The sequence below is a fragment of the Vigna radiata genome, unplaced genomic scaffold (assembly GCF_000741045.1).
Source record: "Vigna radiata var. radiata cultivar VC1973A unplaced genomic scaffold, Vradiata_ver6 scaffold_265, whole genome shotgun sequence".
In the NCBI taxonomy this organism is placed as follows: domain Eukaryota; kingdom Viridiplantae; phylum Streptophyta; class Magnoliopsida; order Fabales; family Fabaceae; genus Vigna; species Vigna radiata.
This window is the reverse complement of record NW_014543983.1, coordinates 302537-319823: the sequence shown is the minus strand read 5'-3', so window position 1 is coordinate 319823 and position 17287 is coordinate 302537. Positions and strand designations below refer to the sequence as shown.

Sequence of the window (17287 nt, the reverse complement as noted above, 5' to 3'; positions counted from 1 at the left end):
AACGTATTGAAGATAACTTGGCAAACCTATCCCTTGACATGAATCGGCAATTTGCTCACCTTAATCAAAATGTTAATTTAATTCTTCACAATTTAGATGACTAAGTCCATTACTATACTAATAATGCATTACATGACTTAAGTGTGTTAATTTCACTTCTTTGTTTGAAGACTTATGCATTACTTATTTTTTAATGTTATTATCTTTGACATGAATTTCCATACTTTTATTTATTGCTCAATTAAATTAACTGCAAAACAGATGGATTCTCGAATCATGGATGAAATCATTGATGAAGTGCAAGAATTAATTAATGAAGGAAGAAGACTATCTGCTGCTATTGAACGACTAATAGAGGTCGTGGAGCGTCAAAATTCCCTATCAAATGCTACTATTGAACGACCTAATCCAACAACAGAAGAAATTCAAAATTTATTACAGACTATGAACATTGAAGATCAAAATTTATTCAGACAATACTTCGACTTTTTATCTTCGCATCCATCCTATACAAGACATCTAATAGGGATGCCGCAACAATATCGTTTCAATGCATTGCAACGCTACCTCAATGAAGCAAGGTCATCATGAACTATTAATAATATATTTGTATGTTATGATGTTGGGACTTCTTTTTAGATCATGTAATATATAATAACTCCTTTTAATTATATGTTTGTTTAAAATTAATGAATTTGACTTTCGTAAACAAATAAATTGATAGTATTTGATAAGAAATTATATTACAAACAAATACTAAATTTTTAAAAATATTTATTTTACTTAATTATATTTTTTATTTCTTTTCCAAAATTAATTTGACTTATTATTAATTAATTTCCTTTCTTTATTAACAATTATAAATTTAAAAATAACATTAAAAAAACATTTTATATTACTTAAATAACTAGGGGCATTTTGATAATCTTTCATTTCTACCAATTAAACAAATTTTTTAATTCTATCACATCAATCAAATCGTACACTAATTCTCACAAAACTTTACTCTCAAATCCACTCTCAATTACCCACAAAATCTACTAAAAAAAACAACAACAAAATTACCCTCAAATCCACTCAAATCATCTCCCCCAAATCATCTCCCCCAAATCCATTCATAAGAACAAAGCATTAAAGATGGAAGAAAAATGACAATATAGAAAATTTGAAAATGGTTGAAAGGAAAATTTGTGAAAGCAAATTATACTATTATTTAATTATATATTGTGTATCGATGTGATTATTTTTTTTTTTAAAGAGTTACTTAACAATAAGGAATAGTAATATTTTTAATTAGCTAACAGTAAAATAATCTTTATACTGATATAATATAAAAATTAACTCTTAATAAGTAATTGATTAACGAATATATAAACAAGTTGAACTTTTTTGTTCATGACTTAATGTATGAACTAATCTTAATGAAAGATTTGTATGTAACCTTAGCACTATTTAAACCAACAATTTGTTCATATATTTTTACTGTTTAACCATTAGTTGTTTTCTAATCCTTTTATTTAAAAATAAAAACAAAACGTGGTTGCATCATTTAATTAACCCTGTCAATCCTATTAAAATGCTTTTAAAATAAAAATTAACGTACGAATAGCTATTGATGTGTACATGAACTATTCTTTGATGTGTCAACTCCAGCATGGGTGGCAAATGGGGAGTCCCATGGTCCAATCATGTAAACCGACCAAAAAAAGTGGGATAAGATGAGCTTTTCAACTTGGTAACATCATTAAATCTATCTTGCTTACCTCAACAACTCATTCACTTTTACATCATTAAAAAAATTAAAATTAAAATGTAAGAAATTTTTTCTTGCTTAGCTCGATATGTTAATTCCGTACGTCATTAAAAAAAATATAAATGTAAAAAATCCATCTTCATCCAGGTTAGCAGACTACTAGTTCGGTAGCTTAATAAATTATTTAATATATATGAATATATTTTAATTTAATGAAAAATTCGAATACAAATATATGTTATATTTAAATAAATGATAAATTATTAATAATACACTTAAAAGCAGCTTGACATAAATCCATTTTAACCTAACAGTCCAACTATTCCACTAACCCGACAGTTTGATAGACCCAATTGTAAAAACGAATCCATTGTTAAGTGATAGGTTCTATTTTTAATGAAGTAAAGTTAGATTTAAACGGGTGAAATTGATGCGTTTTGTCACACCTATCCAGCATAGCCTCCAATTTAAGTAAATTTGTTTTTGTAAATAATACTCGTGGTCAGTATCATCATATCATAAAAGATACAAACCACATTCCCGCTTCATCTATTAGTGGTTCCAATTAGAGGTATCCATTACTAGAATATCTATGCACATTTTTCTTTTAAATGATTGTTATTTAATAAATATTTTGCATATCAAAAATTATTTAAATTACCCATTTAACATTAATAATATATAATAATATAAAGACAAATTCTGAATGTTTATAAAATACAGGATTAAATATGTTTTTAGTCCCTATACTTTGGGACGATTTTAGTTTTAGTCTCTCTTTCAAACTAAGGTATAATTTAGTCCTTCAATTTTATAAAACTATTGTTTTAGTCTTTTTTACTAAATTATTTTAACTTTATTTATCGTTTCAAACACGTTTCATTATAACATTGGATAAAAATGATTAAAACCAGAGTTTTTTAAAGTTAAAGAACTAAATTATAAGAGAGACTAAAACCAAAATGACACCAAATATAAGAATTAAAAACATATTTAACCTAAAATATATCAGGATGTAAACTAAATTAATAAATATTTAATATTTTATCACGGGATAAAGTAATTTTTGGTTTCCTTCAATATTAAAAGATAACCAATGGTTTACGCAGTTGCATCCAACAAATTGGACCTCTCCTCATTCACTAGTTCCACGAGAAAATGATGAGGCCACTTTATTATATTTAATCATTAATATATATATAATTAAGATTCTAACCTTGGTCAAGGTCTGAATTCATCCTTAAACGCTTCAAGAATCTTGGCTCAAACAACGCGGTTTCAGAAACATGGTTTCTTCCAACACTGTGGAGCTCCTGAGAGAGGAGATCCCCGTCAACCAACAACCTTTCACGTTGTCGCCAAACATCAAAACCGGCCTCGTACTCGTCGATGTTGTCAATGGCTTCTGCACCGTTGGTGCTGGCAATTTGGTAAATATATATACTTTTGTTTTTTGTTTCTTATAATAACTTGGTAAAACCATTCAATGAACTGGGATTCTCCCTTTGTCTCTTTCGTCGGTGTTTTTTCATGTACTTACTTGCTATATAATTAATTATTATTACATTTTTGCGTTTTGTTTATAATATTATTGTGTGGCGCAATTTCGGTTTTGCCACTTTTGGTGTTGCGAAGGCGCCGAAACAACCGGATGAGCGAATTTCTCATATGGTGGAGGAATCTGTGAGGCTTTCCAAAGCGTTCTCTGAGAGAAAGTGGCCGATTTTTGCTTTCCTTGATTGCCATCACCCCGACCAACCCGAACCCCCTTATCCACCACACTGTATTATAGGATCAAACGAAGAAAAACTCGTTCCTGGTAATTTCCTTTAGAATTTATTGAAAATGTACTTCGAGTACTTCTTTTGTACTATCGTGCAATTCTAATGGTAAAGTTTACTTGTATAGTAATTGCTTTAAATGTCATGTATGACTCTTTATATTAGATTGTTGTTGTAGTTGTACCTAGTTTTTGGTACAGACGTGTTGGAATGGTATGTTTAAAAGGTGACATGGTTTATGGTTGAAACAAACAGAAAGGAACAAGTAGAACTTTCTGTCCTGTCCTGTTAGTGTGCTACACGCTACCTTATTTAGTTTTCACCTGTAATGTGGTTTGAGTTCGTTATCAATATTGGGTTGTTTCGAGGATATGTGCTTATTAGCTTTTTGGTTTGGTTTCCTCTGAATTTATTATAGATCTCCTGTGGTTGGAAAACGACCCCAATGCAACACTCAGGCAAAAAGACTGCATTGATGGATTCCTTGGGTCAACTGAGAAAGATGGTTCTAATGTCTTCATTGATTGGGTGAAAAATAATGAGATAAAACAAGTAAGCCTTTCCTTTGAAATTCAGTATCTGTTACTGTATAAATTTTAAGCAGAAAAGTGCTCAGTTATTGGAGTAACTAATGTTGCACAAGAGACTCTTCACTTTTGAAACAGGTGGTCTAAGACCTGTTTCGAGTTAGGGTTGGTTATGGTGTTATAGTTTTTACTTTTTAGTTATCTATAAGTATCCAATATCTTACTAAGTTAAAATACTCGACCGATTCTTAATAAAATATCTGGACAATTAACCCGAAAGAAAATTATAGGATTAAAACTGACGTTATGAAAATATATATACAAATTAGTACTTACTGATATGGATCATAGCTAAATAGATAAAACTATAGAGACTAAAACCCCAAAATTTATAGCTGGGGCCTAAACTCAAATGAAAAATGGAAAGGATTAAACTTTGATCTAAATCAGCATAATAAAATCTCTTACGCTGTTGCTGTGTCAAAATAAAATATATTTTTTCCTATATATGAAAATTGTCTAGATTTCTTCTTGTCATAGGTTGACATATTTTCGATATTATTTTCATTAGTTCATGAGAATTTTGTTGAGGTTCTAAGGGTCTGGGTTTTTCTTGTAACAGATTTTGGTTGCTGGGATATGCACTGATATATGCGTGCTGGATTTTGTTTCTTCTGTCTTGTCTGCAAGAAACCGTGGTTTCCTCTCTCCTCTGGAAAATGTGATAGTGTCTTCCCAAGCTTGTGCTACTTATGATTTGCCATTACATGTTGCCAAAACTAACAAGGATTTCGTATCTCATCCACAGGTATTTGCTCAAATTGAAGTTTGGCTTTTGCTGGAATACTTTATTTTTTTAATGTTTCTTTGCTTGAATTTATATCTTAATTACCTAAACATCGGCACTCGGTCAGATGACAATTCAGCTATTCTTTCTAGTGCTGGGTATGATTATTGTCGACCCTGCACCGAAATTATTTTTCAGAGCTGACTTGTATTGCAGAAATATAAACATAATCTCGATAGCCTGGAAGTAGAATAATGAACAGAATCTCAATACTTAGATGTTGGGCGATGGAAACTCATCTGACAATAAGGATTTAAATATATTATATCTAGGAATGCTGACTTATGCTGGGAAAAATGTATCCGTTCTCTGTTAATATATGACTATGAACACTTTGCAATAACCTCTAGTTATGAGCTCTGGTGCCTTTTCCAGAATAACTTGTGTCAGCAATAACATGGTCTGTGTCTTTGTGACAGTCAAATTGCAAGCAGTTGTCATGCTGATCTTACATGATAAATTAAAAAAATTCAAATAGACATATCTGATAAGATGGGTGTATTGTTTTCAATGCTTATCTATGAATTTATTCTTGTTTCTATGCTGCAGGAATTGATGCATCACGTTGGCCTGTACATAGCCCGTGGAAGGGGAGCCAATATAGCTTCGGAGGTGTTATTTGAATAATTGAGGGATGTTATTGAATGATTGAGGAATGTTATCGAATAACTGAAAGGCCTTAAGTGTCGGTTCGAGGGTTGAAAAAATTGAGAGCATCAAGTGTTATGTAAAGAATTGATGGCTGCAAGAGAATTGAGTACTTGAAAAGTGTCCCTAAATAAGAAAAAGAACGTACACTTGACAGCACAGTGCTCTTATTATTCGAGTTTCTGTTTAGATTTCAATAGATTTGGTTTTGAATAACAAGTCATGATTGGGATAACTATGGAGTACATGAATTAACTGATTCAAGACGCTTCTAGCTTGTCTAATAGTTCTGAATGAATTATAGATACACGGTTATGTTGAATATTGGAAAGGAAAGTTTAACACCTGAAATTATTTCGTTTGGCTTAGGATTGTCTTCCATAAAGATTACAACTGGTTTCCACATGATAAACATGATTGGCATAGACACTTGAAATAATCTTATTTTTTAATTTTACATTAAAAAACGTGTTACAGAATGAAAAAAAAAAAAATTATTATTAACAAAACGTTTGCTTTTTTTAACTTGTGCTTCACTCATACTTAATCTTCAACATTCCTCGCATGCGAGCTGAGTTGTTGACAACTTCGCTGAAGAATCTGCATTGCTGATGGAACAAGTTATACAATGAAAATTTGTTTATATTGTGATGTAGAGAAATTATAATTACGTTATTAACTATTTATTTTTGTCTTTAGACTAAATTGAAATCTCTTAAACTATTTTGAAAAATAACTTGATTCATTTATATCGTGGAGCAAATAAAACAAATTCACTCCAAAACCATCTAAAATTTAACACTCCATGGTATGCTACTAAATTCCTTCGTAAAATTAATGAATTTAAAAAACTTTTAATTCACAACACTTATAACATCATTAAAGCGTATATATCACTTAATGGAAATAAATATATTTATTAAATCCTTCAAAATAAATTCCAACTTCAAATATCCATAATAACTTTTAACAATGAATACAAAAAGTTTGAAAATATAATCCAATTTATTACCAAATAAGGAAAACACACTCTTTTTTAACTATAATTCACTACTCGTGCATCCAAACCTGCATCTGCACTAACATTTGTTTCCGTATAAAATACAATCGTTACAGTCATGCACACACAAACATGCAAGGATGAACTAAACATATTCAAAACAATAACTTTCAAGAAAATGGAAACAAATAAGATACTATCTCACCCAATATATTACAAAGCATTATATCATATATTCATTCACAACTTGGTTATCTAACACCAAAAATTACATCCTCTCATGTCATCTCAGCACCAGATATCAACAACATAAAAATCCTCACACATAACTTACCATCCAAACTAGTTTATCTTTAGAACCAAACTAACTTTTTCTTCCTACTCCCTTAGAGTCTCTAGATAAATTCTACTTTGAACTACTCTTCCCTAGTATTTCACCAAAGCCCAACCTCGTACAGCCTCGTCGAGTCAAACATTCTCCACCACTCTCCAAGAGATTTTACGAGGTGAAATCTATATGGTCAGCCCAAGCTTACCTAGAGCCTTCTAAAGCCCTCTCACTTCTTCCTGAGACAACACTTCCAATGTAATTATAACACATTACCTAATTTTATATTATTCAATCATCAACATATATTACAATCACATCATGAAACGTTGCACAAATTATATCATTTAGACCATGCTTAACCCCTCTAACTCAGTGCATAACTACACCAAAATTTCCAAACAAATTTATCATCACAAATAAAAAACAAAAATTGTGCGTGACATATATTTCTAACTACAGACCTTTAATCGAGAATCCCACTAATCAAACTAAAGAACTACATGTCATAAATGAACTATCAAAATTTTAGTTTGAACCTACGTTTAACAAAGAAAAAACTCAATCTTTACCAAAGTTGTCCAAAAGTCATAAAAAATACTATAATAAAAAAGAAGTCATAAAAGATTGGTAGAAGATAGACAAAAGAAGAAACAAGAAATAAACCAAGTGTAGAAAATAACATTATTGAATTGAAGTATCAACAAATCCTGATTTATATATGTTAGTATTCACTATCACTTATTACAATACAAAGTTTCCTTTTTTCCTTGTAATTCTTGCTTAACTCGTCTTTTTACAACATTAGCAGTTGAAACTAAAAATTTTCAGTTAGTTGTCATCTGTCATTATTAGTTCTTATATTAGGTACATAATTACATAATTACATAATTAACTAACTTATGTGAAACATGTTTAAACATAAAGAGAAAGTATATTAACAATGTTTTCTCACTATTCAACTTAAGTGTCACAAAGATTGCTTAAGAAGGGCTAGTCTTAGTAAAAGTAAGACATTAGACATTTTGCTTATTATCTTACACTAGGTAAAGTCGAATGGGCTTGAGCCTAAGTTGATTTGAACGAGCTTGGTTCTAGGTAGAGCTAAGTTGGTTGGGGGCAAAGATTAAACGAAATTGACTTACATCTCATTCAAGTCAAGTTAGTTCGAATCTCGATTGAGTCAAGTCTGACCAATCTAAGTTGTATCGGGATCAGGTGAGATAAAGACAGGTTGGACCAAGTCAGTTCAAATAAAGGTGGACTCGTGTTGACTGGTACATCGAGTCAAACCATGTCAAATAAAATTTGGTTGGTCTTACATAAGGTCGATTAGGTCTATTCCATGTTATATCTAATGTAATTGACATTCCATGTTAGATATAATGTAATTGATAAAATATAATTAATTTATATTCAATCTAATTTAAATTGGATTGAACATAAATAAAAATGATAGTTAAAATGAATTTGAATTTTAAATCCAATATATTTTATTAGATCTCATGTGAATCTAAATCCTACGTGATCAACCCCGGTAAATAAGTGAAGAAAATCTTTATCTTTTATAAAATTGAGTTATATGTAAGTCACTTTGTAACTCAAATTATAGCATATAAATTTTATTCATTTTATTTTCATTTTCCCCGTATTCTTATAAATAGGTTTGATTAAATTTCAATTTATTCCTTTTATGTCTCATTGATATATATCACAATGTCCCATTGACATCGTTGCAGATTGCTTTAATGCTTCCAGTTTTGATGCGATCTTTTTTAGCTTTATCATTTGTGTGGTAGTTTTTTTCAGCTTAATTCTACAACTGCAAATCACCAATCGAATTTGATTATTCATCGTAATGCAACTGTAGCTGTAGCTTTTTTCATATTTATCCTGATCCAGTATAGTTATTTTTATTCTATTTGTCCTGAAAAATATTAAGAACAGAAGTCCTTATGTATACACCTTGTGTGATATCAATAAAAAAGTTATGAAAATCTTACTTCAGACTTCCTTTACAAGATTTATTCATAGAAAATTTGGTACTTGGAACACAATATTTCTAACGAAGTATAAGGAGTGATTAATACATATATGATGAAAAGGGCAAAAAATACAAAGGAGAAACTGGAGCCTACACTTGAAAACCTTTCTGCCTATTTATAGACAAGCACAATATTGATTGCTTCCTTTTAAGTAAAAAAGACAATTTCCAATCTCAATACACTCTATCTAACGAAACCAATATAGGAATTTTGTCAAAGATAATAAGAGTTGAAGAAATGTGATACAAATATTTTACATATGGCTTTATCCTTTGTGAGCACGGTATTTCCTATTCATTCCAGGGGTCATGCAGGAGAAGATTGACTGTTTTTGTTTCTTTGGTTTGACACCAAAGATAAATGACCTCAGAGGTACTGAGTTTGAATCTGTACTTCTCTGGGTTTTCTTAGAACTAGAGAGTCCAAATTTCTCATTCATCTTTGCAAGAGCCTTCTCAACATCAAGTTGGAGAGTTGTTACTACATCTAGACCTGCTTGAAGTTCATCAGCAACTCTGTTGTTCTCTTGTTTCATGTTCAAAACCTCACCTTGGAATTTGGCTGCTTGATAGCTGGTGAACTTGAAGTCGTCATCTTCAGCACTTGCTTTCAGTGCCGCGGTTATCTCTTCTTGGATTTCACACAGAGACGAGAATTTACATTGAAGTTCTTCCTTCAACATAGCACTGTTTTCCAACCACATTGCTAGTTCATTTAGAATCTCTGCAAGGTGTTTATAAAGCGGTTTTGCATCTGTTTTCAAAGAATATTTTGCACTACTACTTCCTTCTGATGATTTCCATTTCTCCTCAATTCTTTTTACCTCGTTCAGCAAATCTTTTATAGCGGTCTCAAACTTGTGAATCCTGGTAAAAGAAGCACTGAAATTCATCCAGAAAATTATGTTCTCCTCTAGAATTTCGTCAATGCTCATCCGGAACTTCTCTTCAATGGCCGATATCGTAGTATCAGGTTCTGCAGCTTTCAAATATTCCTCAATTTCATTTGTCTCTATTACAGGCTGCACTGAAGTTAACTCTACCAAATCCTCCTTTCCCTCCAAGCCTTTCTGCAGAACACCTAGTTTCTGACGTAGGAGTCTAATTTCTTCGTCTTTCAAGGCATTTGCAGTCTTCAGTTCTTTCAACTGCAAAGATGACTCAAAGAGGGCATCTTGATTTTTCTTCTCTATATCTGCCAGTTTCATCTTCATCTCATCGTAATTTTGGAGAGCGTTAGTATATTCTGACAGCAAAGCTTTTTCCCTATCCAGCATTCCATTCAACAATTCCTGCCAATGAGTTTCATCTTCTTTTGATATTCCTTGCTCCTGGGAATGACCCTTGATGACCTGATCTTCAGAAGTAGTTTTCAAAGCATCTGTTGATTTTGTAATATCACTGTGGCTAGAATCTGGGGACTCCTCTCTTTCTTTCAACTCTCTTTGTGATTTGTCTTCCACTGGTTTTTCATCTTTCATTTGTAGTGAATTGGTGACCTGAACATCATTTTCCTGTGAACTTGTGACCTTAGGATTGTCATCTGGAATTGCACTGTCTTTTTCCACTTCGGCATCCTTGAGCTCCTTATCTGAATTTACAGTATGAATTAAACTGTCTTTTACCACTTCACCAACCTTGAGCTCCTTGTCTGAATTTACAGTACGAATTACACTGTCTTCTGCCACTTCAGCAACTTTGAGCTCCTTATCAGAATTTACATTATGAATTACATTGTCTTTTACCTCTTCAGCAACCTTGAGCTCCTTATCTGAAATTGCAGTATGATCTACCACAGCAGTGGCCGTATTTTCCTTGTTTGACTTTTCATCGTTCAACAACTCACTATCTTGATTCAATGCATCTTGTCCTTTTAGACCATGTTCAGATTCAGCTTCTCTTGATGAATTCCTTTCGGGTAGCGATATTTCACTGACCACATCTGGTTTCACCTTTTGGACTTTCTCCGAGATTTGATCAAGATTACAATGTGCCTCAGTGAAATGGGTTCGGAGGTTGCTATTCTGCTCTGCAACAATTTGGTTTAGATCTTGTACCCCACGCAACTTTTCATTCATGTCACTTAGTTGCTCGTTCAATTTAGCTTTATCATTGATCAAACTTTCCTTATCATTTTCAAGAGTTCGAACTACGGAATTAAGTTCATCTGTTTCTACTCTTAACGTTTTTACGAGAGCTGTCTGGGAAGAAACTGCTGTTTCTAAGCTGACAACTTTGTTAACAAGTGAATCAATCTTTTCTGCCATATCTTGCACGGTGAGAGTTGAATAAGACCCAGCTTCAAAATGCTCTTTTATTTTCTCCTGCAATACCTGCATCTCCTGTTTCTGCTGATTCAATTTTTCCACCTCTTCATCAAAGCCCGTTGTTCCTACTATTTCTTTTACATCTCTTCTGGCCCTTGGCCCTTTGGAAGTGGTTTGATCGTAATTACATTCGTTCATCAGAGAACTTAACTTATCCCTCACTTCCTTTACCCTTTTAGATTCAACTTTGGCCTCATTAAGTGATATAGACTGTTTCACTTCCAAGTTTGACAATGTGTCTTGGCATGCCTTAAGTGCTGCTGCCGCCATCAAACACCGGGCTTCCTCGTCATCAATAGCAATACCTTCGCCAAGTTCATCTTGCAAACTGGACACTTTCTCTTGTAATGCCTTGATCTGGTTCTCAGTATCCCAGTACTTGGCAATGGCATTGTCATAAGTACTCTTCACAAACTCTTTCACAGTTTGCAACGACAGAATCTCCTTCTGCAGCTTGTCCATCTCTTGAAGTGCTGCCTTTCTGCTCAATCCAGATTTTGGAACTTTTGGAGCTGCAGCTGCGGTGGCTGCCTTCTTTGTATTGAGTTTCTTCGTGGCTGCTGTTATGACAGTTTTTAAATCTCTAACTGGAGGCTTTGGAACCTTAGGAACATTTGGAACATTTGGTTTGTACCCTTCTCCCATTTTTCTCGGGGTTTTTGGTCTGGGTGAATCATCATCGTCCTCATCCATATATGGGACTTGATCTGGGCACACTGAAGCAATGGTGTTGTTGGCATTTTGCAACTCTGTTGAAATGTGATCATACCTATCTGCTAAAGAACGGTATGCCCTGAATGATTCTTCTACAAAGCTTATCAGTTCCGGTCTCCTTTTGTAATACATTTCTGCTCTCTTCGCAAAGGAATCTCCCTCTTCCTCTAGGAGCTTCAACACAGCGTGCACCTTTTCCTCCATATCTGCAGTTTTCTTGTAATTTTTATTTTCACAATCAAATAGGACGCATAAATTTCTCTATAAGCCTTCTAAAATGAAAAACACAAAAAAAAAATACAGTAAACTTCTCCTAGAACTATAACTTATATAAGTGAGATTTGTTGATCACACAATGGCATTTAATCCCTTGCATGTTGCTAATTATGGAAAGAAAATTTAAATATAACATGCTAAAACACATCCAACATCAAGTTCTCAAATTGCAATGGCAGTTGAATCTTCTGATTTTCCAGACATAAATATGTGCGCGTGAGCAAAACATAATTTGAATGTTGAAATCAATAATTAACTAACATCCAAATCTTACATGTTCATTCGTTCATGACAAGTGAAAACAAAGCAGGCCATTTCAATCTCTCTCATATGAATTTGCCACAAAATTTCCATGCTCAAGGTATCAAACCATGTGGCACAAACTAGCAAATAATGTGGAATTAAGATCAAACCTAGCAATTAAATTATATTATGAATTGAAAAGATTAAAAGCAATTCATTCTTGATTTTAATAGAAGGAAGATAATGAGAAAAAAATCTGACCGTGGAGGTTTTGCTCCATCCATTTTGATTGCTTTGTTCTGATGTGGCTAGCCCACCACCATGAATACGCGCTGCTTGCAGCTCTCTGCAACATGTTGGTTGTTTCTTCTTTCTATTCCTATTATCTCTTCCCACTTATAGTTGTTGATGTTGGGATGAAAAAAATGAGAATAGAAAACATGCAAACTTTTTATGTCTATCCCTTTCTACTCTCTCTATGAGCCTAGAGAGGGAGAAGATATAAATTTCGTGAGAAGAGAAAAAAAATGAAAAAAAAGTTTGATTCAGAAATGAAAAACAGATTTTATGTTGTCAGAGAAAAGAGAGAACGTGGAACTAATAAGTTCTAATTATGGGATCATGGATGACAGAAAACTTAGGCCGAACTTAATGTTCCAACCCTCCTTTTTTTTCAAAATCATAGCCAATCACCTGTGCCCACGTCTCACTCTCATGTTCATACAACGAAGCGACACCTACCATTTCCTTTTCCTAGCTTTTCTATAATCTTACTTTCTAATTTTTACTTTTCATTATTTTATAATACAAAATATATTTAATTTATGTAAGATTAAAAAATATAAATCATGTATATAGAAAAAAAGAAAGTAGATTGAATGAGACAAGCCCTTTCAACTATACGTGAAAATAGGTTTGATATTGTTCCATCAAAGATAGTGTTTAATCCTTGATAATTGCTTGAGGACTCAATTACAAGAAACAAATTATCTAATTTATTTGAAAATGATGACTATAATTTGTTCATCCTATGTTTTAAAATAAAATTTTGAATTACCTTGGAATTTAGAGTGATATAGATGTATTTTGTTAACACCCCTCGAAAGGACAGCTTGATAACTTGATTGTAAAATTCTATTGCTTTTAATTCTATTTTTATCTTTTATATTTAAAATCAAAATAAAATATTTCAAACGCATAATATAGTTTAAAACATGTTCTTTAAAATTATTCAAATAAATAAAATTCTTATCTCTTGTTTTTATTAAAAATGTAACGATAGATTATGATATAACTTTCTAATCATGGAAACGTATTATCTCTAAATTATACTTTTCTTTTTTTAAATCTTACTTCTTTATTTTTATGACTAAGGATTTCATCTACACGATCTTATATTATTTTATAAATTTGAGTATTTGTGTTAGTGTATTAGTTAACATATAATAAGTGTATCAATGACAATGTAGCAAATTATAAATATTATTTTTTTCAAAAAGACTTATGTAATAGATGATAATTTTTGTCATTTACAACTCAATTAATTAACAAAGTCACAAAAATCAAAGAAAACTTTTGTACTTTTATCAAAAAATTGGTATGTGAGAGAAATTACCATAGATTATTTACATGTGCCAAGAGCATATATCATCAACTTCATTTTTATGCATTCATAATCATCTCAATTTCAAATTCATGTTAAAATCAAGTCACAAGTTTACTCAAATCCTATTCCTAGTAACTTTGAGCCTATGTGATAACTCATCAAAGCCCAATCTATTGGATCATCAACAAATGAAATCATACATTAAGTTCAAGAGTTTTAAGATTACTAATAAATCAAATTATATCTTTATATGCAAGCTCCATTTAGATACTCAATTTTAGTTTTAGGTTCAAAAGACAATTTCCAACTCCATAAGAACCAATTATCAAGTAGTGGGAGATCAAGCAACCAAATGCTTTAAATACACAGAAATCAAATACTAAGTAGAAATAAAAAAACATATATATTAACATCACAAAGTAAACACAAAAAAATTAGTTTATTACATATAATCTCAACAATAGGTTTAACGAAGAACTTAAGATTTACAAAATGAAGAGATAAGGAAGAAATGAAAACCAAAGAGAATATGTAAACACTTTTTCAAGGTTCTTAGCAAATACTCCATGCTCCAATTTGCGGCTTCCATTCGCATCTTCATCTTCACTTCATAACCTATTTTCTTTTTTAAACTACGAAGGGAAAAAAATAACCATGGATGAAGATAGAGATCCATGAAGGAGAAGGGAGAACTGCCAAAGGTTTCTCCTAAGTACCTTACTTAAGCCAAGTGGTGAAAATGAGAAATTTGTCCAAACCTTCACTAGAAGCATGAATAAATATCTCATGTTAACATGTCAATCACGCCATCTAGTCATCTAAGTCATGTTAGACACCATCAGTTAAAACATAAAAAGGATAAGCACTGCCAATTCTATAGTAGGCTGCTGGTGTCCACGAACTATTCTCCTTAAGATCATTTTTTAGTTGTCCAATCCTTCAAGGTCTAGTTTATTATCCTTCACCATAATTATTTCCTATTAACTTATTTCAAATACTTAAAATTAGAGATAAAATAGCATAAAATAATTAAAACATATCAAATAATAAAATACGAGACAAAATTAAGAATCAAACAATATAAAAGATAAGAGAAAATTTATTTTATTCACAAAACTTAACATAAATAAAAGATAAAAATTAATGTAATTAATGTTATCACTTTTATAACATATTATTCTTCTCACAAAAGAACTATGAACAAAAATAAATTATAAAATTTTATATTTAAAAAATTTCATTCCAAAAACAAATAAATTTATACTAATTTTATTCAAATCTTTTCTCTCAAAGTTTCATATATAATCATGTCACTTATAAACTAAAGAGCTTAAAATTATAACAAAACCAGAAAATTAAGTTAGCTAACAAATAATACATTAAGAAATAACTATAAACATTTATGCGAATAAAATTTTAGTTGGACAAAAATAATAATTTAATGTGACAAAAAATTTACTTTAGTAAAATAAAAATAAATATTAACTACCATATAGTAATTTACACAAATAATAATATTTAATTTTATTAAAATATTAATAATAATTTAAAGTAAAAAACAATAACATACAACCAGCATAAAAATTAAATATAATAAATAAAATTACTTTTTAATATTTACAAAAAAAATTATTTTCTTAAAATACACCATACCCAAAATACAATTCAATTAATTATGTTTTAAAATCAAATTTGAAGACCTAGAAAATGATTGGTTAGAAGTGGCAGTGGATTAAAAATAAAGAGACTTGATTATTTTAATATTAAAAGGTTTTAATATAAATGAATTTGTTATAAACGAGTTTCTTTATTTTAAAACACACAATCTCTTCAGAAACCATTTTTCTAGAGTTCTCTCACTTCTCTTTAGGAGTTCTTCTTCTCTACTCATTTGATTAAAGAATTGAGATCATAGGAGTGATCCTGGCGGCAAGCTCTTCAATTCAAATTGATCAGTTTTTACCACTTTTATTTCTTCGGTTGGATGTGGGTCTCGCTCAATTTTGCATGTAATATTCGAGTTTGCTATAAGACTCTTTGTTGATCAATGGTATTAACAGTATATTTTGATCGTGTTTCTGTTGTCTGTAGGTACAAATAGAGTTCCTTGATCTGTGTGAGCAGAATAAGGTTCTCTAGAGCGATTGATTTTTTAAAAGGTAAGGGAAACTAATTTGTTTGTCTTTAATTTGTATTATGAAGCATGAATTGATAGTTAATGGTATGTGGGATTAATATATGTGTATTTTTATACCTAAAATGATTTTTTTTAGTATTAAGTGTGTTTGGATGCATGTAATTGGTTGAATGATTGTTTATGGAATTTGATGTTTTTTTTTTTGGACTTGAATATTGTCATGAATGATGTAATTGTGAAGTCGGGAATGTAATATCTGTGGTAATGTTGAAAAGAAAGGAATTAGGCTGAGTTATAGGTCTTTTTTAGGCTAAATAGAGGTTTTGATAGGCAAGTTTTAGAAGTAAGGGTTTAAGGAGAGAAATTGTAATCTAGGACATGTTGTAGGGTAAGTTGAGACTTGTTGGTATCTTGAGTTGCTAAAAATCTGATATGAAATTCAGTATGAATCAATAGTGTGGTTAAGGAAGGTTTTAAGCTCAATTTAGGGGTTTTGGAGAGTGAGATTTTAATTTAGAAGGTTTGAGACAAAGTGGAGTGTTTGGGAACTGTCTTTGACTCATTTGGGACTTGCTTAGACCCTTAAGTTGCTAAGATATATATTAGAAAAGGTAGAAATTATTTAAGGTCTATGAAATAAAGTTTTAGTTGTCATGAGTTAGATTTTCATTGTAAAATGAGTTTAAACATGGTTGAAGTTGGGATACATACTCTTAGATAGGTTAAGTGTGGCTTAGAACACCAGATGGAAGTGGTAGAAGTTGGTAGGAGTGTCTAAGATAGGTCAAGTTAGGTTGAGAGGGTTCAAATTCTACAGAGTTGGTGTTCTGCAGAATTAGTGTTCGGCATAATTATGTAGAGTGGCTATGATACAAGAAGGCCTAGCACCATAGGACCCATAACAAGAGGGATGGCCAAAAAGATCCAAGATGAGTATTCTCCCCAAGGTCAAATACTATTTGCTATTTTTGGANGGAAAATTGGGGAACAAGAAGATGTTNCAAATCTACCAAGACATGGAGAAGGGTAAAAAGGCNATTTCTACACATAGGGGGG

At 31.4% G+C, this 17287-nt stretch overlaps 2 protein-coding genes across 3 annotated transcripts; one reads left to right on the top strand and one right to left on the bottom strand.

Moving 5' to 3' along the window:
• The first annotated feature begins 2889 nt into the window (after positions 1-2889).
• LOC106755153 (nicotinamidase 1-like) lies at positions 2890-5791 on the top strand. The gene is made up of 5 exons (XM_014637257.2): positions 2890-3183; positions 3389-3572; positions 3953-4086; positions 4684-4869; positions 5458-5791. The coding sequence occupies exons 1-5, from the start codon at positions 3040-3042 to the stop codon at positions 5533-5535; spliced, it is 726 nt and encodes a 241-aa protein (XP_014492743.1). The 5' UTR covers positions 2890-3039; the 3' UTR covers positions 5536-5791.
• Positions 5792-8931: 3140 nt separating this feature from the next.
• On the bottom strand, positions 8932-13186 carry LOC106755154 (protein NETWORKED 2D). 2 transcript variants are annotated; one of them, XM_014637258.2, is made up of 2 exons: positions 12750-13186; positions 8932-12175 (listed from the first exon to the last, which is right to left on the bottom strand). In XM_014637258.2, the coding sequence occupies exons 1-2, from the start codon at positions 12841-12843 to the stop codon at positions 9195-9197; spliced, it is 3075 nt and encodes a 1024-aa protein (XP_014492744.1). In that variant the 5' UTR covers positions 12844-13186; the 3' UTR covers positions 8932-9194. The 2 variants fall into 2 exon arrangements, with proteins under 2 accessions (XP_014492744.1, XP_022633888.1); XM_022778167.1 differs by lacking the exon at positions 12750-13186 and adding an exon at positions 12520-12710.
• Positions 13187-17287: the final 4101 nt, after the last annotated feature.